General features: G+C 36.9%; 1 protein-coding gene and 1 long non-coding RNA gene across 4 annotated transcripts in view; one reads left to right on the top strand and one right to left on the bottom strand.

Moving 5' to 3' along the window:
- PATJ (PATJ crumbs cell polarity complex component) overlaps window positions 1-25,803 on the top strand; it is a 361,686-nt gene that overhangs the window by 71,159 nt on the left and 264,724 nt on the right. For all 3 annotated transcript variants that reach the window (XM_078451845.2, XM_078451844.2, XM_078451846.2), the window contains exons 16-17: window positions 4,828-4,989; window positions 8,282-8,413. In XM_078451845.2, the coding sequence (XP_078307971.2) occupies window positions 4,828-4,989; window positions 8,282-8,413 (294 nt within the window). The remainder of the gene's footprint in view (window positions 1-4,827; window positions 4,990-8,281; window positions 8,414-25,803) is intronic.
- Window positions 1-25,803, bottom strand: part of LOC144617244 (uncharacterized) — a 35,761-nt gene that overhangs the window by 2,036 nt on the left and 7,922 nt on the right. Inside the window, exon 3 of the long non-coding RNA XR_013557568.2 lies at window positions 20,026-20,136. This is a non-coding gene — a long non-coding RNA (uncharacterized LOC144617244). The remainder of the gene's footprint in view (window positions 1-20,025; window positions 20,137-25,803) is intronic.

The raw sequence follows: 25,803 nt of genomic DNA, 5'->3' as shown, positions 1-25,803 counted from the left end.
CAGCACAGAGCCTGATGCGGGGCTTAAACTCATGAACCATGAGATCATGACCTGAGCCGAAGTCGGACACTTAACTGACTGAGCCACCCAGGGTCCCCTGCAGACCATTTCTATAATATGAAGTGGGTTTTGTTTTTGTTTTTGTGTTGTTTTTATTTATTTATTTTTAAAGTTTTTATTTTATTTTTTTAATGTTTTATTTATTTTCGAGAGCACGAGCAGGTGAGGGACAGAGAGAGAGGGAGCCCCAGAATCCAAACGGGTTCCAGGCTCTGAGCTGGCAGCATAGAACCCAATGCGGGGCTCAAACTCACAGACCGTGAGATCATGACCTGAGCCGAAGTCGGATGCTTAATTGGCTGAGCCACACAAGGCACCCCTATGTTTTTTTTTTTAATTTATTTTGAGAGAGATCGTGCCTGAGTGGGGGAGAGGCAGAGAGAGAGAGGATGAAAGAATCCCAAGCAGACTCTGTCCTGTCAGTGCAGAGCCAGACATGGGGCTTGATCTCACAAATCATGAGATCATGACCTGAGCCAAAACCGAGAGTCGGCTCCTTAACCAAGTGAGCCACCCAGGTGCCCCTATAATATGTAGTTTTTAGGTATGAGAAATGAGAGATTTTTGTTTGGAGAGAAGTGGAATTAGTAAAAATCAGTATGATGCTCTCTTTTTTTTTTTTTTTTTTTTTTTTTTTTTTTTTTTTTTTTTTCAACGTTTATTTATTTTTGGGACAGAGAGAGACAGAGCATGAACGGGGGAGGGACAGAGAGAGAGGGAGACACAGAATCGGAAACAGGCTCCAGGCTCCGAGCCATCAGCCCAGAGCCTGACGCGGGGCTCGAACTCACGGACCGTGAGATCGTGACCTGGCTGAAGTCGGACGCTTAACCGACTGCGCCACCCAGGCGCCCCTGATGCTCTCTTTTTTTGTGAGAAAGATACATACGTTGTACACCTGAAACTAATGTAATGTTGTATATCAACTACAACTTAAAAATTTTTAATTCCAGTGTAGTTAACATACAGTGTTTTGTCAATTACGATTTAAAAAAATATATAACAAATTACTTTTTCTCCAAGAAAAAAATATATATACATAACAGAATTTGCCATTGTAACCATTTTTAGTGTATGACATTAAGTATGATTCACTATTAGTATATGGTAGGTGATAAAGAAATATTGGCAAGTATGGAGCAAGTGTACATGATTCTGGCCATCAGCTGAGTCCTCTGAGCTTTAGCCAAGATTAGAATCCCATGGGCCTTTCCTCTTATAAAACAGAATGTGGTATAGTAAGGTAGTATACTTTCTTAAGTATAGTTTTCTGGTGAAGAAACTGGAAATAGGGAATGAAAGATAGGTTTGAAGTCAGAAGAGCTGTTCTGGTTTAGAATTTGCCATAGCTTCACCATGTGTCCTTTGACATGTCAACTTTTTTGAGAATTGTTTTTTCATCAATAGATGCCTACCTCACCATGGTTTTTGTAAGGATGTAATGGAATATTAACTTTTTTTTTTTTTAACATACCGTGTTTTATTAGTTTCAGGTGCACAATATAGTGATTCAACAATTCATACATCACTCAGTGCTCATCAAGACAAGTGCACTCCTTAATCCCCTTCACCTATTCAACCCGTTCCCCCCCCCCCCCCCCCCTGGTAACCATCAGTTCTTTATATTTAAAAGTCTCTTTCTTGGGGCCCCTGGGTGGCTCAGTCAGTTGAGCATTCAACTTCAGCTCAGATCATGATTTCACGGTCTATGAGTTCAAGCCCTGCATGGGGCTCTGTGCTGACAGCTCAGAGCCTGGAGCCTGCTTTGGATTCTGTGTCTCCCTTTCTGCCCCTCCCCTGCTTGTGCTCACTCACTTGCTCTCTCTCAAAAATAAACATTAAAAAAAATTTTTTTAAAGAGTCTGTTTCTTGATTTTTCTTTTTTTCCTCTTAGCTCTTTTGTTCCGTAAATTCCATGTGAGTGAAATCATATGGTACTTGTCTTTCTCTGACTGACTTATTTTGCCTAGCATTATACTCTCTAGCTCTAACCATGTCATTGCCTAAGATTTCATTCTTTTTTATGGCTGAATAATATTCCACTGTATGTATACCACATCTTTATTCATCAGTCTATGGACACTTGGGCTGCTTCTATAATTTGGCTATTGTAAATACTGCTGTAAACATGGGGGTAGATGTATCCCTTTGGATTCGTGTTTTTGTATTCTTTGGGTAAATATCCAGTAGTGCCATTTTTGGATTCTAGTGTATTTCTATTTTTAACTTTTTGAGGAACCTTCATACAATTTTCCACAGTGGCTACGTTCATCCATGTAAACTTGAAAGCATAATCTCACGGTGAGATCTTGGCAGTATTATCACTGTGAAAAGGCATAAACAATCTTGATGGGATAAGATGAATGAGGATTGAATGAGGTAATGCAGTGGGACAATACTTGTACAGTATTATGTACTCTGCAAATGTGTATGTGTGTGTGTTTTCTAATCACAAAGTCTGAGTAATTGAGACTTGATGCCACTTAAGAGGGTCTCCATTTGGAGGGCCTAGAGAAATACTGTGAACTCTAAAATAAAAGTTGGCTTATTCTGAATAATCAAATATAGAAATAAAAAAAAAAAGCTGTCTAAAGTTAGCCAATAAACTCTTGAACTTTGTGTGTGTGTGTGTGTGTGTGTGTGTGTGTGTGTGTAATGTAGCATACTCCTTAGAGCTTAAAACCAGAAACACAAATGTGCTTTGGGGTTAGAACATTGTGCCAAGTCTCAGCCCAGAGCAGCTATTTACAGCAGCCATAAATCCTCTTAGATAGGAATTGGTAATGGGAAATGTGACCAATCCCTTTAGCAGTAGAGAGTAGTGAGGAGGACTACCAGGCACCTGCTGTAATAATTGGAGACAATTCAAATGAATAAATAATGAGCTAAATAAATATTTAAATGTACTCCAAGATAAAAACCTGAAAAGTGATTTTCTGATTTGTTGAAGTAATGTGAAACACAAACTAATACTTGCATGTGGGTAGAATTCCTGCTTTGGTTATATCGGCTTGCTTTATTTCCAGTACAGGGTACTACCCATTTGGGTGATTTTAGAACTTCCTGTGTTTGTGGCACCAGTTGGCACTGTGGACATGATATGACCTGTGAAGGTTGACTGTCAGTTCTTCCAAGGAAAAACCTTTATTAGCTGTTGAACTTGTTGTCCCCTGGCTCCCTTTCATCAGTCATAAAGTCTTGGGAGACGGTATTTACTTTCCTACTAGGACTAGCTCCCTGAAGCACATATGGGTCTCTTTACTAGGTGGTGATTTCTGTAAATAATTAGGAGGCAGAGAGATGGCGTCCAGCCTGATCGCTAAGTACTTGTATGTTGCAGGCCTGAGAGTAGTTCCCAGGGACGATTGACTTGGGGCTCGGGCAGCTGCTGATGAGATACTTCCAACGACTCACAGTGTCATATTGTCTGAGAATGACAGATTTTGTGCAAAGGTTTCTTCTCCCAGGCAGTCAGCCCCTCCAGTTATGTGGACATTAACACTGCACCTGTCAGAAATTAATGCCAGACCAGAGATATCTTTAAAACTAATAATGTTGCGGAACCCTCCCAGGAAGGTAGGAGTCCAGTCCAGATGTGAAAAGATGATTTGATGCCTGGATGTATTCATGCCTCAGCTTTGAGGGAGTAGCAGACAGGTCAGCTTTTGGTGGCATTTAGTCAGAACTGGGAGAGCTCCTGGAGCTTAGGTCATATATATATAAAGTTAGAATAGGTTTATCTTTCTAAATCATCTTCGGTGTAAAATATTGTGACTATGCACTAAAATAGGAAATTTAGGAAATTTTTTGGTGGTAAGCACTAAGCATTAGTAAGGAGTAGTTGGTTATCTTTTTGTTCTTTTAAACATATGGGACACACAGGGGCGCCTGGGTGACTCAGTCGGTAAAACATCAGACTTCATCTCAGGTCGTGATCTCATGGTCTGTGAGTTTGAGCCCTGCATCGAGCTCTGTGTTAACAGCTTGGAGCCTGAAGCCTGCTTCAGATCCTGTGTTTCTCTGTCTCTGCCCCTCCCCCACTCGTGCTCTGTCTCTCTTTCCCTCTCTCAAAAATAAAGAAAAAAGAAAAAAAAGCAACTTAAACACATGGGACATACAAAAAGCAATTGGAAAACTGGCACACTTCCTGTACTTGATGGCTATGTCAGAGCATGTAAGAATAGAATAGAGGCACACTTATACGTATTTCTTTTTGATCGACAGGGCTTTTCTAGGATTTTCTAGTTTATGGCATGTGAAAAGAAATTTTGACAGCTGAGTATCCTAGATTTTGTTACCTACACATTATAAGCTGAGCAGGTTTTAATTTTAGCCTTAAATTTAGTGTTAATATCTGTTAGTGGTATTTTTATGAAATGAAAAAGCACAAGGAGACCATCTTAGAAAGGTTATCGATGATGTTTAATGTTTAAAGAGAGATGTGTAGATGATAGAATTCAACATCGGAGTCTAGAAAAGAGAAACCATGGAGGTGTGAAAAATTAGGCACATCACTTGTAATCTTCACACGTTATACTTTGTTCACTGAAATTCAGTCAAGGTTTAGCTTTAATTTTTATGCATTTAGTTTTGTACACTTATGCATTAGTTTTTTATGTTTGGTTACTGCTAAAATAACGTGAATACATTTAAACCCTTTGTTTATAGGAAAAATAAAATAATACTGTTTTGATTCTGATGTAAGCATGGGACTTTGGTTTTTTCATTGGGGCCTACTCAGTTCTGACTTGTCCCTTGACTTTCTAGGTCAATGGTGTGCAGCTCTATGGGAAATCTCGCCGAGAAGCAGTCTCCTTTCTCAAAGAAGTGCCGCCTCCCTTTACCTTGGTTTGCTGTCGACGACTCTTTGATGATGAAGCCTCTGTAGATGAACCAAGGACCACTGAAGCCTCTCTTCCCAAGATAGAGGTACTAACTGAATATGGTTCCCATATGCGGTTCCCATAGGAATGCCTGTTCATCCAGGATGCCCTGGAGAGTGAATTTGGATAGGAAGGGAGGGGAGACACTTCTTCCCTCTTTTATATGACTAAAGTAGCACTCACAGGCAACAATGCATAGCTTTTCAAACTGTTACTTTTCATTTAACATCATAAAACCTTTTTTCTTCCTTTTTTTAATTTTTTTAACTTGAAATGGTGGAGATATTAACATGCATGCACTTTGATTTTAGAGAACTTTTTTTTTTTTTTTTTAGTAATTTCCTGGGCTCATTACTTCTGGATCCCAGTTCAACTCAGTTCATCTTAAGTTTAAGATGGTGATGAGTGTTAAATATCTAATGGACTTCCCTTTTTCAGAGCCTTAAAAATATGAAGATCTATGACCGGTTTTGAAGTGAGTAAAAATTGCTATAAAAGCCTTCAGAAGGTCAGAGAAGAATATAACATTTTCTGTGCTCTTGGTACTCTTTTTTTTTTGTTTTGTTTTTTAATTTTTTTTTTTATTTTAAAGAACATTGTGATTATGAAAACAGTTTTAAGCACATGCTTTGCCATTTTATGCGATTTGTAACCTCATCTTTCATGCCGCTTTCCCTACCCCTCCCCCCTTTCCAGACTCTTACAGATTATAATTCTATTAACACCAGTTTACGTACACAGAGCCTTTCTTTTACCTGCCTGTGGTCTGAATTTCAACATATATGGACTCTAACTGTGCCTCTGCCACTTAATGATTGTGAATCTTGGAGCAGATAACTTCCTTTGAATATTCATCTTCTTTTGAAAATTGGGGATGCTTATAGTACTTACCACCCTCATCAGTTTGTGTGAGAAGGAAATGAAATACTATGTGCACAGTTCTTAGTGCAATGCCTTCCACGTGGAAAGTGCTCAGGAAAAGTTAACTATAGCTCTTGACTCTTCCAGTCCACCCATCTTTGTTTACTAATTTCCTAAAGTATGTAAGAGGCTAGCACTGTCGTAGGTCACAAAGTCTTTCATGCGACATGACAACCCCGCTCCCGCTTAAGCCATATCTTAAAATTAATTTGTGTCTCATAGTGTTTTTATTCTGTACTGGGTGTACAAGAATTGCCCCACCCATTATTGATTATTGATTGACAATCTTTTTTTTTTAATGTTTATCTTTGGTAAAACCTATTTCAAAGAAGAGACTCGAATCACTTTTGTGATTCTTACTATCGTACTAAAATTCAGTGTGGATGAGGGCTTACCTCTAAAGGTTGATAAAAATGCCTTTAATCAAATCTTACAGGGTGTGTAAATCACCAACCCAGCTTGCTGACTCTGTGCTCCCATCTGTCATCCTTTACCACAATGGGTAAACAACAGCTTTGAATTATTCTAAATGTCAACCTTGCTGCCCATTAGTTGATTGCTTTCTATTCTGTAAATACAGAGTTAGGCAGAATTGATTCTATCAGAGTGATATATCTCAGGTTGGAGTATAATATCCTACATACCTTAGATGCCTTGAAATTTCTGTAAGCTTAGGTTTTATAAGTGTATGCGGTTTCTTAAAATCCTGGCTTTCTTTTCCATCTGTCTTTGTTTTTTTTTGTTTTTTGTTTTTTGTTTTTTTTTTCCATTTATCCCTATATCATCTTAGGTTCTTAAACCTTATCTGGTTAGACAACTTAGCCAAAATTCTAATGCTCATTAATCATTGAGGATATTAAATGCACAGCAAAACATCAATCACATCGTATTAGGTATTGGAACTTTACTTTTTTGGAAGGTATAATGTTTTCTTTTTAAATATCATTTCCTCACATCAGACTGATATATACAGAGGTTACTGATTCAGTGAATCCCCCTAATTTCAAGTTTTGTAATTCAAGAACCCAGAAATTGTTCCCATGTTTCGATTCAATCCACCATGAATTGAGTATTGACTTTCCATGTCCTGTGGGGACAGTTTGAGATCTGGACCAACCCTAACTTTAAAAATGTTTTTGTACTTGCTCTGGTGCCTTGCTCTTCCACATTAGAGGGGCCTCCTCCCTTTGATTTCATTAAATGGATTTTCTTATGCAAGTCACTCAAAATTACATTCATAGGAACGATGCACTTTGATTTTATTTACTAAGAGCACCCAAAGTTTTAAGAAGTCTACTTTGAAAAATTAGTCCATAGCTTTATTTAGAAAGTTTCAAGGGAAATGCAAAGATGGATGATTTGTTAATGTATTGAACAAATATTTATCAAGTGCCTAGTGCACGCCAGGCTGTATTGTGGGCTGAGCAGATAACCATCGGTAAACTCCATGGTAGCCCACACAGAATTTCCATTCTAGCCTGTCGTTTTGTTAGTTGCTACAAAGAAAAAGAAGATAATTTTTGAGCTTTAGGTAGAAGTTCAGAGTATTTTGAGCAAGATAGATCATATAAAAAATAATACCATGCTATAAATAGTATTGAAAACTGAAAGCAGCTTCTCTCCTTCTGTGTAGTTGACTCATTGACCCACTATGATTTAGCTTCCTAGAATTCCATATAGCAGTGACTCTTTTACCTAAAAGGAGGGAAGGAGTCTGGAATAGGGGGACTCAGGAGTGTGAAGTCAAGGAAAATAACCAAGGATCTCTGTATCGAATAGTTTTGCTGGCTTACGTCCTCCATCCAAGACCAGATCTTCTTTATTTCAACTCAGTGATTTTTTTTTTTTAATCTGGTATTTAGACCTTCACAATTCACAAGGACTTGGGGTTTTTCCCACTTTGTTTTTCTAGTGAAGTTTTTCTTAACTTCCAGGAGCCAACAGAAGTGGTTTCCCTTTTGTCTTACACTAGTCTCTCTCTTTGTTGGCATCTTTCTGTCTCTCACTGTAATTGTGAATTCAGGTATTGCTACTTAAATATCTTATAAACTTTGACTTTGTATGATATTTACATTTTTTCTTAAATCACATATTTTTCCTTTTATGCTTCTAATGGGATGACAGACCTCATTGAAGTATAAGAGGTCAGTGTTAATATTTTGAATGAAACAGTTACTTACATTTAAAAAAAATCCAACTGTATAAGCAGCCTGCATTTTTAAGTACTTGAATTTTCTTGAGGATCTTATCCTAGAGTGTGTGTACCCCAGCGCATGCCCCTTTTGAAAAGATTATAAACTATGCATGCCAAAGAGAATTCCCAGTTTGAGAAGAAGCTATGAGATTCCTGATATGTTAATTCTTTTCAGAATTGAAAGGACAATGTTTTGAAGCATTTATCTTCTTTCGTGTTTCAGGCTGACCACAGTGTAGATGTCCATACTGAAGATGATGATGATGGGGAATTAGCATTATGGTCTCCTGAAGTCAAGATAGTTGAACTTGTAAAAGATCATAAAGGCTTGGGATTCAGCATTTTGGATTACCAGGTATAAAAATCTATATTGAGTTTCTGGAGGGATTTGTTTGTTTTAAAGGTATGTGAAAAAGTAATTATTTAAGGCACCCACTAGGGAAAACTGAATGATTTGATGTATAATGCTATCATCCAAAGACAGGTGTTAAAATTCCCATTGTTACCTTTGCAACTGGTAGCTTTCTTAGTGAATAAAATGATGGGTGATATAATAATTGAATAGTGAGGGAAGCAATAGTTTTATACCCATGGATGCTTTTAGAAACTGGAGCTTGAAAAATTTTTTTAAATTATTTATTTTGAGAGAGAGAGAGAGAGAGAGAGAGAGAATGTGAGCAGAGGAGGGGCAGGGAAAGAGGGAGAGAGAGAGAATCCCAAGCAGGCTCCTCTCTGTCAGTGTGGAGCCCGATGACGGGCTCAGCCTCACGACCGCAAAACCACAACCCGAGCTGATATCAAAAGTCCAATGCTTAACCAACTGAGCCACCTAGGTGACCCTTCAAGAATTTTTTTAGATGGAGGGATTGTTTTCCCCAGCTTAAAAAAAAAATTTTTTTTAAATATTATTTATTTTTGAAAGAGAGAACAGGGGAGGAGCAGGGAGAGAAGGAGACACAGAATCTGAATCAGGTTCTAGATTCTGGGCTGTCAGCATGGAGCCCAACACGAGGCTCGAACCCACAAACCGTGAGATCGTGACCTGAGCCAAAGTTGGACACTCAACTGACTGAGCCACCCAGCTGCCCCTTCCCCAGCTTTATTGAAATATGTTTCACATACCATAACATTCATGCATTTCAGGCATGACATTTGGTTGTTCTTAGTATATTCAGAGTTGTGCAACCATCACCACAGTCTTAATTTTAGAACACTTCATCACCGCAGAAAGAAACCCCATCCACACGATAGTCATTCATTCCTAATTCTCTCTTCTCTCTCCCCTTCACATGAAGGTTTTTATTGTTTTGCTTTTCTGTTAACAGAAATGTTCTTGGTGAAATTATGTATTTGTATTTACTATAGGACACATGACATTTATTTATATGTACTCCGATTATAATTAGAGTCAAGTCACTAATGTATTTGGGAGGAGGTGTGTGTGAAAGATCCCAATAAGACATCTATCTATATGTTGTATCAGTTTACCAGTTTACAGTATTTTTAGACCTTCTGATTATCATGGGGAATTTAGAACTGTTGTCAAAAAAGCTCTTCACTTTTAAGATGCATATTTTAATACTTTAGTGCTGCCTAAACACATTGTGGTTTAATAAAGCAAAATGTACTCTATCAAAGCACATAAAATGCCAAGTGATATAAAAATCAATTTTTTTAATATAATAAGGCATTCGGGAACAGATTAAAAGAAAAATACTTTGAGCATTATGTAAGAACATTAAATTCCATATTTAGGCAGTATGATTTAAGATTACTGAAATAGATTGTTCATTTTTGCTGGCATATTTCTATGCCAGATAACCCTCTCTGTTATTAGAACTTTTCTTTGGAATATTACTGAATTATGATTTGCTGATTCTAAATAATGCATAATTGGGGAGATATTTTTATCAAGAAGTATCAATACTGTAAGATTCTAGAAGCTTATATTATTGGTTAATATAAGGATATATAAAACAAATTTTAGGTACTACCTCAATTTTTCTTCCCCCGTATATCCTTATTACCTACCATATGGTAAATGATAAATATTTGCAGAATATTTTAAACTGAATAAAGAGAGTGCATGTGTGTGGGGGGGGGGGAGGGGCAGAAAGAGAGGGAGAGAGAGAATCCCTCTGACAGTGCAGAGCCCAATGCAAGGCTCAAACCCACAAACCATGAGATCATGACCTGCGCAGAAGTCAAAAGTCTGACGCTCAACTGACAGAGCCACGCAGGCACCTCTAGGTTAGCCAAAATTAACTGGAACTAAATGAACACATCCAACGAAATTTATTGTTTACCATTTTGATCATTAGGATTTAGTTTAGAAAACACCTTTCAGATGTAGTGTTAGGTATTCAGGTACATTTCCATTATCATTGGAGCTATATGTATTTGCATTATTACATAAGGTATTAAAATGGTCATGCTTACCCTCTTAAATGACATTATCTGCAAGCTTTATATTTCGAATATTGCCCATGTTAAAGCAGAGAAGTGTTTCAGAAATAAAAACCAAACCAAACTTCAGTAAAGGATAGAAAGAAAAGTTTGATAGTCCTTAAGAATTTAACCTCTAGTTAACAGAAGAATTCTTTTAGCAGTTCTGAGCTTTACACTTAAAAATAGTTCCAAATATGGAAAATTTCTTTCTTCACCACATTCCTGTAGGTATGACATGTAGCATACTTTGGTTTTTTGAAATTTATTTTTATTTATAAAATTCTAGGGGCACCTGGGTGACTCAATCAGTTAAGCATTGGACTCTTAATTTCGGCTCAGATCGTAGTCTCACAGTTGTCAGATTGAGCCCCATGTGGGCTCTGTGCTGGGCATGGAGGCTGCTGCTTAGAATTCTCTCCTCTCTCTTTCTGTCCCACCCTTGCTTGTGCATGCTGTCTCTTTCTCTCTCTATCTCTCAGAAAAAAAAATGCTTACATATAAATGCCAATGAGGGGTACCTGCCTGGGTGGCTCAGTCGGTTAAATGTCTGACTCTCGATTTCAGCTCAGAGCATAATCTCACAGTTGATGAGTTCGAGCCCTGTATTGGGCTCTACGCTCACTGTGTGGAACCTGCTTGGGATTCTCTCTCTCCCTCCCTGCTCCCCCCTCCCCCCACCCCACTCTGCTGCTCTCCCACTTGTGTATTCTCTCTCTCTCTCTGTTTCTCTCAAAATAAACTTAAAAAATAAAATAAAATTCTAGGTTTTTCCCCCATCTTCCTCATAATCATCATTACATATACAGACATTTCTCTACAAATTATATAAAGTAATTTTGCTGCAAAAGAAGTGTTAGATACTCCTTTTGCCTTTGTGCTTCTCAGAGAACTGATGGAAAAATATTTCATTTTTGAAATGCTACTTTGATTCATATTAAAGTGCTCAGCTTATTTACTTCTGTAGCTAACCCTTGGGAGAAAAAACATTCAATCTTGAACTGAACTTTTTTCTTAAGTCCATTTACTTACAGCTGTATTCGGCACGTTTTCACCATTTGTCAGTGGTATGTAGAACTATTAAACACTATGACATTTAGATGACACATAAACACAATTTAAAATTTGGTTTGGGGCAAGTTAATTAATTGGTTATATTGTCTCTTGTTGTAATTAGGTAATAAATTCTAAAGTTCAAACATTTTTTGCAAGGCCAGGTGAAGGTGTAGCAAAAGTCATGAAAGGCCATGTTCCTGGCTATTATTGTATTTAATATATCCTGTATGAATTTATTAGGTAGCTGAATAGGACGAATGCAAACCCACCCCCGTCCCATTCTCCCTCTTAGTACATTTAGAATAAGAATACCGTAGAAACATTTTGGCCACCAGAGGAAAGTTTTAGGACAGTGGGAGAGCTTCCCGGTGGTAAAGGACTGCATTAGCAATATTGAAGAGATTGAAAATTTACTTTGCAATAGTAATTTCTCACCAGTTTTTCTCTAGAATAGTAAGAACTTTCTCAAGAACCTGACTAAATGATATATAGCATCTGTTGTACTGGTACTTATGCAATTTCTTCATCTATAAAATGGGGATAATGTCTAGCTCAAAGGATTGGTGTGGATTAAGTAAATTAATGTGTAAAGAAGTGGGAAATGTTAACATTACGATGGGTATATGAATATCGATAATCATCCAACTTAGAAAATAAACTACAGAAGTCTTGATATTGTCCTTTAATATATAGCTGTACTACAATATATTTGTACCCTGTCAATTTTTAGCCATCTATTTAGGAAAATTAATAAGTAGATGCCTTTGTTTAGTGAAGTCTAAATTTAATTGTAAAATTATATTCTAAAATGCAGCCAACTCTTGATAAACCATATGTGAATTATCCAATTGTGGATTATTGGCCAGCAATTTGCTTTTTACATAAATTGAACTGAACCTTAGGAAAAGATGAACGAGCAGATAAAGGATGCTGAATTGGCCATGGAACTATGGGGTGGCTTCCTGGATAGGTGAAAGTCTGGAAATGCAAAGTGGAAATACATTTTCATGAAAGCCATTTAAAACAGATTGGGACAAAGCAAAAGGAGATAGTGACAGGGAAGACATCGTAAATGTGATTCAGGTGGTAAGCCTCCTCATTAGATTTTAAGATAAAGTGATACTAGCTTTATTGGCTGGGATTTGAATGGAGGTAGGATATTTATTAGTTTCAAATATTTCTAGGCACTACTCCATGTAGTGGCTAGTTAAAATCCTGTCCTATATGTGTACCATGTTAGAAGGGTCATTTGTCACTATAATATTATATCTTGTAAGATAGTGCCATGGAAAACAGTGATGTGCCTAATTTATCAAGAACATGAATATAATGGCTTAACTGTATACTCTGTTTCTAAGCAATATAAAACTTCAGAAATTTTTTATAATTTTTTATGGTATAATTTCTTGCCAGTTTCTAGATGTGGTTTACATATTGTGCTCGAGTTATCTTTGTCTCAATCGCGTAATGTCTTTATTCCTTGGAATCGTACTAATACTCATACTAATCCTAATATTAATACAACTAAAACTAATACAAATCCAGTAATAATCGCTAACGTTTACTGAGTGTTTACTGTTTGCTGGGCATTGTTCTGATTGTTTTACGTACGTATTCCTTGCAAGAACCCTATGGACTAGGTGCTATTATTATTTATTTTTTTAATGTTTTATTTATTTTTGAGAGAGAGAAAGAGACAGAGCATGAGTAGTGGAGGTGAAAGAGAGGGAGACACAGAATCTGAAGCAGGCTCCAGGGTTTGAGCTGTCAGCACAGAGCCCAATGCTGGACTCAAACCCACGAACCATGAGATCATGACCTGACCTGAACTGAAGTCAGACGCCTAACCAACTGAGCCATCCAGATGTCCCATGACTTTTTTTTTTTAATGTTTATTTATTTTTGAGAGAGAGAGAGAGAGAGCATGAGCAGGGGAGGGACAGAGAGGGAAGGAGACACAGAATCTGAAGCAGGCTCCAGGCTCTGAGCTGTCAGTACAGAGCCCGACACGGGGCTTGAACTCATGAACCATGAGATCGTGACCTGAGCCTAAGTTGGATGCTCAACTGACTGAGCCACCAAGGTGTCCCAAGAGTAGGTGCTATTATCCTCATTTTTGAAGTGAGGAACCTGAGGCACAGAGAGGTTACATAACTAGTCCAAGTTCATACAGCTAGTATGTGGCAGAACTAGAATTTGAACTCAAGCAGTTGGCTCCCAGAATCTATGCTTTTAGCTACCATATTATGCTGTTCCTTTCATGATGCATGCATTTTATTACAGGAGATCTTTGTACTAAATTTATTACAGCAGATCTTCCTGTTTTTCCAGCTTGCAAAAAAATTTCATATCTTAAAGACAAGTTGCTAGATAGTATTCTCATTTTTAATGCTTATCTGGAAGTTTAGTAAGTATTAAAAATTAATATAGTGTCCTCATACACATTTTCTAAGAGCTAGTGTTTATTGTTTCCAATGAAAATAATTACAAATTTAAGTATCCTAAATTAGTGCTACTAATTTGTTGTGGGCTAGTGTTCAATAATGAAGCAATTATTAGTAGTATGAGTCTGTAATTTTTAATTTCTACCAAAAATCATGAAATAAATTTAGAATCATGTGGATTTCACCTTAGGTTGACCTTATGTATTAAAGACGGCAAGTGGATATTTTCTGGTGTTTTGATTTATGTTGAACTTCGAATAACCCCTCATGATTATAATTCACTGGAAATGTTTGACATTAGCCAATTTTTGAACATTAGCCATGATATTGCCATTCTTAGTACTTTTGAATTTCAGTGATTTAGAAGGTAAAATTTATTAACCAATAATTCTCCTTCCTCCCACATCCCAGTCCTCGTTTCTCTCCCCTCCTGATATGGACAGACTCAATTTTTGCCAAAGCCGATATTTTTAAAAGACTTTGGGTTTATCTCAGACTCTAAGATAGATAAAAATAGAAAGCATAATAGCACAGCCATTGAGAGGTGATTCACACATAAATACTGTTAGCAATATTTTAAAAAGTTGTTTGAAAGACCAAAGACGAATGATGATTCGTTAAAAATAATAGTGAAAATATTCCTCTGTATAAAAAAAAGATTAATTTTTCTTAACAGAAGAAATGCGTTATAAAGCCCAAAGAGTATGAATATGAATGACTATAGTATTGCTGAGTCTTGGATATGGTATGGCTTAGTGTTTGTTAGAAAAACTTAGTATGTAGTTTTTGCCTGACTTTTTCCTAACTCCATTAGATGAATTCTCTTTAAAAGATTTAAAAAGTTATAGGAAGAGATTGTGTAAATTTCATGTATTTGGCATTAAATTGGCTTTATTCTAAATTTTTTTAATGTTTATTATTTATTTTTGAAAGAGAGAGACCGAATGTGAGAAGGGGAGGGGGAGAGAAAGGAGACACAGAATCCTAAGTAGGCTCCAGGCTCTGAGCTGTCAGCACAGAGCCTGACGCAGGGCTCGAACTTACCGTGAGATCATAACCTGGGCCAAAGTTGAACACTCCATTGACTGCGCCACTCAGGTGCCCCTAAATTGGCTTTTTTCTTATATGTGCAACAGAATGACTTCCTCTGAACGTAAGGAATGTTTTTAAAATAAGTGATACATACATATGGCATAAAAATTCAAAGTACATAAAGGTATCCTGTGAAAAGTAAGTCTACCTCTGACCATAGTCCCTTCACTTCTCCTAGATAAAAACTCCTGTTTTTCTTGTCTATCTTTTCAGAGATATATTATACATACAAAGTAATAAAAGTAGTAGTTTAAAAAAAATTTTTTTTACATATAAATGGAGTATGTCAAACATACTTTAAGCACATTGTGTTTTATCTCAGTTATATGTTCTTTCATTTTGGTATTTATAGATCTATGTAATTCTTTTTAATAACTGCATAGTATATTATTATTGATGTATAGTAATTTATTTAACCAATCTCCTGTACCTATTTAGTGGGCATTTCAAATGTAGCTATAGTGGATATCCTTGTCATACTCTTTTGTAAAAAGGTGGAGATGATTCTTAGGATGAATTCCTAGAATTGCTCATCAAAAGAGCACATATCTTTTAAATTTTGGTACATTTTTACTAAATTGCTTGCATATAACCATTTGTGAGACTCCTATGTATTTAGACTACTTAAAATTGATGCCTTCTTATGTAGTGTCATTTCTTTAATTAGATAATTCTCTGGAAAACAAAGTCTAAGCAGGTGCCTAATTCATGAATTTGCTAATGATTTTCCATGCTATGGACAGATTAATAAGTGATAGCAATGTATATTCATTTTGTTTCGACTTTATATTGGCAGTAATTAATTGTTGTATTTACTTTAAAAAATTTTAATGTTTATTTATTTTTGAGAGAGAAACAACGTGAGTGGGAGAGGGGCAGAAAGAGAGAGAGAGAGAGAGACACACACACACACACACACACACACACACACACACACACACACAGAATCCAAAGCAGGCTTCAGGCTCTGAGCTGTCAGCATGGAGCCTGACCTGGGGCTTGAACTCACGAACTGTGAGATCATGACATGAGCTCCGGTCGGACGCTTAACTGACTGAGCCATCCAGGCATCCCGGCAGTAATTAATTTATTGGTTTTTGAAGCTAAGGGCATAAATCATAAATGGTTTATATTCATACAATGCTGCTAGTGCCCAAAAGTCTATTCCTATTTCTTCTATCAGTTTTAATCTTGTTTATGAGAAAACTTGAGTTTATAAAGAGAAGCAATTAAGGATTTTAATTTTTGCTATTTTAGGTGAATGCTGTTAAGAATACATAGTGTTCACTAACTTGTGGAAGTCCAGTATCTTTGTGTTCTTATTAGGCGATTAGTTCATAGACTTTAAGATATAGAATTAGATAGGTATCAACATAATTTTAACATATAATACAGCCTATGTTAGTAATATTAAAAAGCCAATTACAAACCTACACTAATTCCAGAATCTAAGACACGGAGGATATACTATATAGCTACACTTTCATGCTCAAGGGATCTCATAACATGGACACCAATATCTTGTTGATTTTTTCTTTTGTTGCTTATGTCTTTTTTTTTTAAAAGGAGTTCTTTGGGTTTACTTCACCCAGGTAGGATTAAGACAGTAAGACTGAGAAAAATGCCATCAATCTGCTACTAATGGTCGTATACATGTTCTCATAAATATATCCTCCTATAGCTTGCTGTTGAACAAACCACACATCTGCATTTAAAGGTCACTTTTGCTTAATGGAACTTGGGACTGATAAAGGCTATTCTGTGCTCATCCCTGATTCCTGTCCACATTTATTTTTATTAACATCAAAGTACTGTAAGCTTCAGTGCCAACTGGGGTGAAGATTTCTTTTCACAGAGGATTTGCTCCCTTTCCCTCTATGGGAAAGTTCTGTATCCTTTAAATCATTTTAAGCTGCTTCATTTGAAAAATAATTCTTAGTAGTGTGTTCATGGAGTGGATTGATTGTGGCTAGTGGGGAAATTCTCTCATGGCTTAAAGATTGCTTTTCAAGCCTGCGAAGTGGGTGAATGAAGGGAGCCCACTCCTGGTGTGTGGAGTTTGTACTGTGCTCAGGATGATGACTGACTTCCAAAAACCACAGTTCAGCAAGACTAAAGGCATCAGGAGACCAGAAGCCACTTAATAAGAGATCAAAGAGGCTGTGTGTATATCAGCTTGAAATCCAGATAGTACAGATCAAAAGCTTGCCTTAGCGAGGCAGCTGCAGGGGGATGAAGTTAGCAGGAGGCCCCAAAGATCTTAAGTCAGGCCTGATGTTGAACTTTACGGGAATTTCATGGCTCCTCTGGAATACGAATTTGGCAAAAAAAAAAAAAAAAAAAAAAAAATCCCATTGTGTCTAATGGTGGGGAGAGAGAATAGAGGGCAGGGAGCAAATGCTCATCAGCTGGTTGGTGCTTTCTAATAGGGTGGCTCCCCTTTTAACAAATGTTTCTGCTTTGTACTAGAAGGCAATGCTGAGGAGGAGGAGATCCTGTAAATGGTATATTTGTCGTATTACCTTTCATGAGTATTTCACAAATAGCCGAAGTGTTTATGAAACAACCACAGAGAGCTGATTTACTGCAAAACCTGGTAATTACATCTATCTTGTGAAATGCTGAACATATTCCAGGAAGTTAGTGGATATCAGTCTAGCTATGTATCTGTTTCCCATGTAATTAAAAGCAGAATAATAACTCAAGAAACAATGTTGGTCTAAAGAAGAAAATCGTTCTTCAGAGCTATTTCATGCCCCGTCTTCCCCTGCCTCTGTGTGTGGGTGTCTTGTAGAAGTCCTCACTTGGTTGTGATGTCAGCTTCGAGAGCCATGGCAGTAGGTGACCATCATAGCCCTTCCTAGAGCAGAAAGAGTGAATCAAAAACACCAACAGGTATTGAGAATCTGTTTTCCCAAGGCATGGTGATTTGTACTGCTCTGCCCTGTGTGTGGGTGTCATTTGGAGCCAGGCAGTGATCCAGAGAAGCCATGCTATTCCCAGTGAGGGCTGGGAAGTGTGCTGCCTCCTTCTGGTACCAAAGGCCTAATTTGTTAATGACGCATGAAAGGGGATTGGCTGCCTGATCTTTACATACCATTTTCTAGGGCTCAGGTTTCCCTTTCAGCTGTTCCCTTCGTATTTTACTTTAGTCAGATGTTACATTCACCCGTATGCCACTGTGAACACATAGGATGGTTAACAGCACTAGCTTAGGAGTCAGGACCAGGATTTTCATTCTGGCTGTGACTCCCTAGGACTTTGGACAGGCTTGTTAGTCTTCCTTATTCTCAGTTTACTAAAATAATGATCTCTAAGATAGAAATCGTATTTGCCTTATAAAGTTATAAATATTAAATAAAAGATGTATATAAATGCCCACACTTTCTAGGCATAAAATAATGTTACCAGTTACTGAAAAATGATGACGATTCTAAAACATAGAATCTGAGCACACAGTAACTATACCTGTTACTCATTGTCTCCCTCAAAAAAAAAAAATTATTGTTCAGGGGCACCCGAGTGGCCCAGTTGGTTAAGTGGCTGACTTTGACTCAGGTCATGATCTCACTGCTCGTGAGTTCAAGCCCCGCAAGCCCCATGTCAGAATCTGCTATGAGCGCAGAGCCTGCTTCAGATCCTCTGTCTCCCTCTCTCTGTCCCTTCCCTGCTCTCACATGCGTGCTCGCTCTCTTTCTTCCAAAAATAAATAAACATTTAAAAAAAGTGTCCATTTAGTATGACCTAGTATGGGGTATATAAAGATGAAAAGAGATATTAAAGAACTTTAACAAATATATATTGAGTATCTTCTATGGCAGGCACTGTTCTAGACAGGAAGAAGATAGTAGTGAACAAAGTAAATCATAGACTCCGTGTCCTCATGGAATTTAAATTCAATCGGGAGTAGACAGTCAGTGGATAAATAAACATATGTTAAATATAATAAAGGGAACAGACTTGAGAACAACTCTGTGTAATACATTATGGTTTTAGCAGTGCTGGAAGTAAGACTAAGACTCTGTGATGATTGTTTCTTAGGATTCAGAGGGGCCTCACAGGGAACTGAGGTATGCCTTGTAGACAAACAGGTTGTGGACACTCCAGGCACAGGAATTTCCTGTCCTAGAATTGATTACTTGGTCCTTATTTCAAGTCTTTTTTTCTTTAGTATCTGTTAACTATCTAAATTTGTGAGTTTTATTCCTTTTAATGAAAAATCCTTTGAGAAACTTTGTGTTCTCATATTTTATATGAAAAACAGGACTCACATTTCACATGGTAAAAATAGCAATTATGAATTATGTACTGCTTACTCTGTGTTGCACATTAAGGCCTCGATATACACATAAACTGATTTAATCATCCCTACCACCCCATGAGGTAGGTCCTGTAATCATCTTCATTTTATGACTTAGGAAAATGGCAAGAGGTTAAGGAATTTGCTCAGGATCACCCAATTAGTGGGTGGAGCTGGGCTCCTAAGTCTGTGCTCTAGTAGTGTGATAGGAACAACATTGATTCTTCATGACTGTGGTTTAACACAATGATGAAAGACAAAAAAATTTCCAGTTGTCTTTCCAGAGAAAAATACTTACTACAATTCCAAAAGGTTTACTTGAGATCATTTCTGAATCTTGTGGTCCCTCGCCTCTACTCTTCCCACCTGGCCTGTGCTTTTGAGACCTGGCGGCTTTCTTACCACCAGAGAGTGCAAACTATGTGTGTTGCATCCTAGATTTTCCAGCAGGACTCTGTGGCCTTTTTTCCTGAACAGTTTCAGAGTTGGCAAAGTTTTATTCTGCACGTTGCATGCTACATACTACAGAGTATTGGTTGCCCTTTCAAGGATTAAAAAAAAATCACAGAATTTTTTCTCAAGAGTGAATGGCATCCTGTGTCCTTGCTATGGCTATGCTTGTCAGCATACCTCCCAGCCTGGAGACGGCTCCTGTCTTTCAGTGTCTGCTTCAAGAGAGAAGGAGGGCTGAGGATGCTGTGCTGCTCTGAGCTTCTCTTCTGATGCAGAGATCTTCGTAACCTGGAGAGTGTAGGGTCAGCTCTTTATTTCCGTGTGTTACCACATAAGCATCATATCACAAATAGTTCAGTAGTTGATAGAACTGTTGGTTTAAATCACACATGCTCAGTTGAATTTAGAAGACTGTAAACTCAGTGATAATTGTTAACTCCTCAATCTCCTATTTCCTACTGACTTCTCCATCATCATCTTCACAGTGATAACCATAGAATAGGATTAGCGCTTATGAAGTGCTTGTTGTGGACTTATAAAGTCCCTTATGTGACCTGTGTCATTTAATGCTTTGCACAACTCTATGAAATCTGTACTGTTGTTCTTCCCAGTTACAGACGAGAAACCCAAGTCTCAGCTAGTATTTCTAAATGCTTAAGCTGAGAATGATTTGTATGGAAAATGAAAATAAATTCCAAAATTAACATTAGAAAAGCTTTTACAAATTTTATGTGTCTATACTTGCCCTGCATCATAGTAGCTTTCAATTTCTGTAGTTTTTTCCTTGGATGATATTGTAATATTTATTTATAAATTCATTTTCTACTTAGAAAATTTTTTGTAAAATAGACATATCATAAAATTTACCATCTTAACCATTTTTAAGTGTGCAGTCCCATAATGTGAAGTATATTCACATTTCATCCAATGGCATTTTTTTTTCAACTACTGTAATTTTAATAGAGGGTATGAGTCTGTACTTGAGTACTACTGTCTGCCTAGTGGACTTTCCAGACAAATGAGGGGACTTACAGATAAAGAACATTTGTATGGCTGATTTTGTTTTATTTTCCTTAAAACCAGCAAAAGTCCTGGGCCAGGAGTGAATGGGAAACAATTACAGCATGACAGAAAATTTTCAGTAGATGAAACCTTCAAGCAACAGATCTAATATCCAAGGAAAATATCTAATCAGAGACTAGAGGGGGATAAAAGAAAGCAATAGTCTTCAAGAAGCAATTTCCATGGGACTCCTGGTTGAACCATTTAAATTATTATAGGGCTTAAAATAGACTTGAAGTACCAAGCTATGCAGAATAAAATTATGTGCAAGCTTCTGTATTTTTTTTCCTGTTTGCAATATATTTTGAATTTTTAGCAAGTTTCTCTGTCCAGTTCTCTTTCATTGCACTTTTAATTGCCTCACATGCTGTGCTTACTGTGCTGCTCAGGGACTGTTCGGTTCTATGTATGATGCATGGAAAAATCTATTCTTAATGCCTAATGGTATTTAGGAAGTAATAAGACACAAGAAGCCAGGAACCATATCAGTTTAATCTATCTTGAGTGCACTGAATGTATTTTGTGGGTACTTTGAACACGATGGTGTTGCGGTAATTGGTACGATTAGTGTGATACTTGGCTATATTATAAAATAGTTAAAAATGGGATTAAATTCTAATAAGGTAGCTTGCCCATTATTCATCAAATCATTTATTTATTGCCTTGCATTCACTATAAATACATTTATTTCTCTTTCCTAAAAGTAAATGCTTAGCTTGTTGGTCAAATCAGAAGCTCTTTTAGTATAATTAATTACATCCCACTATCTTAAACCAGAACTATGTTAGTGATTTTAATTCAGGTAATAGTCCTTGACATGTCTTTGTTGCAATCTAAAAATCGCAAAGGGAAAAACATAAGTTGTTTTAAGATTCAACTTATTAAAAAAAAAAAGGCACATGTCATAAACATTTTGTCAAAACATTTCGTTTTGATGGTACAATATCCAGGAAGTTAGATCTTATGTAGTCAGTGGCCTTTTTATGAGTTCTTAAAAGACCCCACTAACTGAAATTATACCATATTTGTGACCAGAGTGTACATCTTTTTCATAACTGAAGCTGTGTTTTGAATTAACTTCCATCATTCCCTACTTTTTACAGTGGTTTTCTGAATGTTTTGGTAGAAATTAATGACAAATTTGACTCAAGATACTCTGTCAAATTTAGTTACAGGATTTTGGAGTTGGGGAAACAGATCCTAACTGTCATGTATCCAGTGTTCTCATTTTACAATTGAAGAAACTGACTCAGAGAAATGAACTTCCGAAACTATACACAGCCAGGCTGGCACCAAGCTGGGGCTCAAAACTTGTCCCCTGACCTCTAATCCACACCCATCCTACCACTAGTGGATTGAATAGCTGTCTTCCTTGTCTTTCTCTCCTATGTATATTTTCTCCTTAAAAAAAAAAAAAAAAAAAAAAAAAAAAAAAAAAAAAAAAAAACTTTGGATTCCTGTTTCCTGATTGACATTGCTCACAATGGAAATTTTAATTCATGCCAGCTGTACCTCAGAGCTTCTGCAGATCACTGTTTTTTTTTTTTCCTGTGTGTGTGTGTAAAATAAACTTTCCTTTGCCTTTTTTTATACCATTTGCTTCTTCTGCCTACCTCCAGGATGGAGAAGTTAGTGGTCTCCCTTTTAAATTTAATGGTTTCTTTCAGTGTTCTCCATTTTAGTAACTTCCTTGAGATTGTTGAAAATCTACTTATTTACGTTTTAACTTAATACTCTTTTCAGATCAAAGATGTTTTTTTAATGTTTCTTTTATTTATCTTGAAAGAGAAAGTGTGATCAGAGGAGGGGCAGAGAAAAAGAGAACCTCTAGCAGGTTCTGCACCATCAATGCAGAGCCCAATATGGGGCTCGATCTCATGAACAGAGAGATCATGACCTGAGCTGAAATCAAGAGCTGGATGCTTAACCAACTGAACCACCCAGGTGCCCCTAATACTCTTTAGTTCAAATAATAATGGCCACATTTAAGAGTATGCTCTTCAAGAAACAAATATTTGCTGCTTGCTACTTTTATAGTTTTCTCTCAGTTGAACATTACTGATTTGGAACAATTCTCTGATCAAATATTTCATAGCTACCTATTTCATGTTATCCAGAAATTATGTAGATTCTTTAAAATTATCTTTGAAATATACTTCCTCACACTGATCTGAGTATTTGTGGAGTTAGGCTCAATAGCCTAATTCTGTGATAATGTATACCAAGACATTGAATTCATTGATTAGGATATCTGTTCATTTGTAGAGCACTTTCTATTTCATAATTATTTAGGTTGTATTCCTAGTCTTTTTTTTTTTTTAATCATTTCATTTTGATGAAGGACTCCAGTAATATGGGAGAGCAGTTATTTTGGTGTGGTGAGCTGTACAGCAGCAAAGAGCTTTAATAATTAAACTACTTAGAGTAATTAAATGTAGGATTAAGACTATATGACTTAACCATATTTCCTCTCATGAGTTTACATAGGCCAATTTTATATTTTAATATACTGTACTCAGTTAACAGTGTCAAAATTATCAAAGGTAAAGCAATTTATACACATTTTGAAAATTATTGAAGTGTAGTTGACATACAGTGTTATGTTAGTTTCAGGTGTACAATAGAGTGATTTGCCAATTCTGTATATTATTTATTGCTCATCATGATAATCGTAGTCACCATCTGACTCCATACAACAATATTACTGACTGAATATATTCCCTATGCTGTACTTTTTGTTTTTGTGACGTATTTGTTTTATAACTAACTGGAAGTTTGTACCTCTTAATCCCCTTCACCTATTTCACTGATCTTCCTTCCTACCTCCCATCTGGCAACCACAAGTTCTCTGTATTTGACAGCCTGTTTGTTTAATTTGTTTTTTAGATTCTACCTATAAGTGAAATCATATGGCATCTGTCTTTCTGTGTCTCACTTATTTCACTTAGCATAATGCCATCCATGTTGTTGAAAATGGCAAGGTTTCATTCTGTTTAATGGCTGAGTAATATTCCACTGTATATATATACCACATTTGCTTTATTCATTCATCTATTGATGGACACTTGAGTTGCTTCCATATGTTGGCTGTTGTAAATCCCGGCAATGGGATTAGGGTATTTATTTTTAATTTTTTGAGGAACCTCCATACTGTTTTCCACAGTGGTTGCACCAATTTATATTCCCACCAACAGTGCATGAGGGTTTCCTTTTCTCTACATCCTTGCCAACACTTGTCACTTCTCATCTTTTCGATACTAGTCATTCTGACCAGGGTAGGATGATATTTCATTGTAGCTTTGATTTTCATTTGCCTAGTTATTAGTGATATTGAGCATCTTTTCCTGTGTCTGCTGGCCATCTGTATATGTTTTTTAGGAAAATGTTCAGGTCCTCTATCCATTTTTTAGTCAGTTTCTTTTTGGTGTTGAGTTGTGTAAGTTACATATTTTGGATATTAACCCCTTATCAGATATATCATTTGCAAACACTTTCTCCCATTTGCTAGGTTGCCTTTTGTTTTGTTGATTATTTTTTTTGCTGTGCTGAAGTTTTTCATTCTGGTATAGTCCCAATAGTTTGTTTTTAGTTTTGCTTTCTCTTGCCTGAGGAGATATACCCATAAATACGTTGGTAACGCTGATGTTTAAGAGATTACTGCCTGTGTTTTAAGAGTTTTATGGTTTTGGGTCTCACATTTAGATTTAATCCCTTTTGAATTTATTTTGTGTATGGTGTAAGAAAGCAGTCCTTTCATAGAGCATGTAACTGTCCAGTTTTCCCAGCACCATTTATTGAAAAGACCATCTTTTCCCAATTGTATATTCTTGCAGCTTTTGTCTAGATTAATTGGCCATATAAGCATGGGTGTATTTCTGGGCTCTCTATCCTGTTCCATTGGTCTATTCTATGGCATTCTATTCAATGCCATTCTACTATAAAAATTCATATTCCATTTCCTTAATGCTTTTAAAAGTTAGGGTGTTAAATATAGAATTAAAAAATAATCATTTGGGGCACCTGGGTGGCGCAGTCGGTTAAGCGTCCGACTTCAGCCAGGTCACGATCTCGCGGTCTGTGAGTTCGAGCCCCGCGTCGGGCTCTGGGCTGATGGCTCAGAGCCTGGAGCCTGTTTCCGATTCTGTGTCTCCCTCTCTCTCTGTCCCTCCCCCGTTCATGCTCTGTCTCTCTCTGTCCCAAAAATAAATAAACGTTGAAAAAAAAATTTAAAAAAAAAAATAATCAAAAAGTTGTTCTTTATTTTGAATTCATGTAGTAAGGTCATTGTTTACACCTTGATATCTATTTTTCTGCATTGGAGTAATACTACAAAGCATATACATGTTAAATGTCAGAATAGTCCAGGGTATACGTCTCATGTTCCTCTTTAAAAAAATACCTCTTACTGATGCACTGGCCAATTTTATTAAATGTGACCACTTTTCTTGTTTATTTCTTCTCTCTAACATTCCCTGCTCCATGCCTTTCCAGTGAGCTTGCCGTCGCTGCTTGCTTGTATTGGTAGTTTTGCTTATGTGACAGCTTCATGGCTAGAGCTCCCCACATCTTCAGGTTGATAGCCGTCTCTCACAGAGCCTACATTTCAACTGAGCCACCATTCTGCCCCAGGTGATGCCCCTGCACCTTGCCTTATCTTATGTGAACTCTGATCTCTTTGATCTGTGGGAAGGTACACAAATATTCATATACTACATTTTATAGACATTGTAGAAACTTGGAATCCTATCCATTTGGGCATAATTATTGTCACATGTATGTATCCCTTCATGTAAAGGTGACTTCAGGTCACCAAATGAATGGATTCTTGAGAAAGTAGGTATAAATTAAAATTTGGCAAACAAATACATGTTTTATTTGTACATGGCAGCCAAG

The sequence above is a fragment of the Panthera onca genome, chromosome C1 (genome assembly GCF_046562875.1).
Source record: "Panthera onca isolate mPanOnc1 chromosome C1, mPanOnc1 haplotype 2, whole genome shotgun sequence".
Lineage (NCBI taxonomy): Eukaryota > Metazoa > Chordata > Mammalia > Carnivora > Felidae > Panthera > Panthera onca.
The sequence above is the reverse complement of the archived record's forward strand: the minus strand, read 5'-3'. Positions and strand labels throughout refer to the sequence as shown.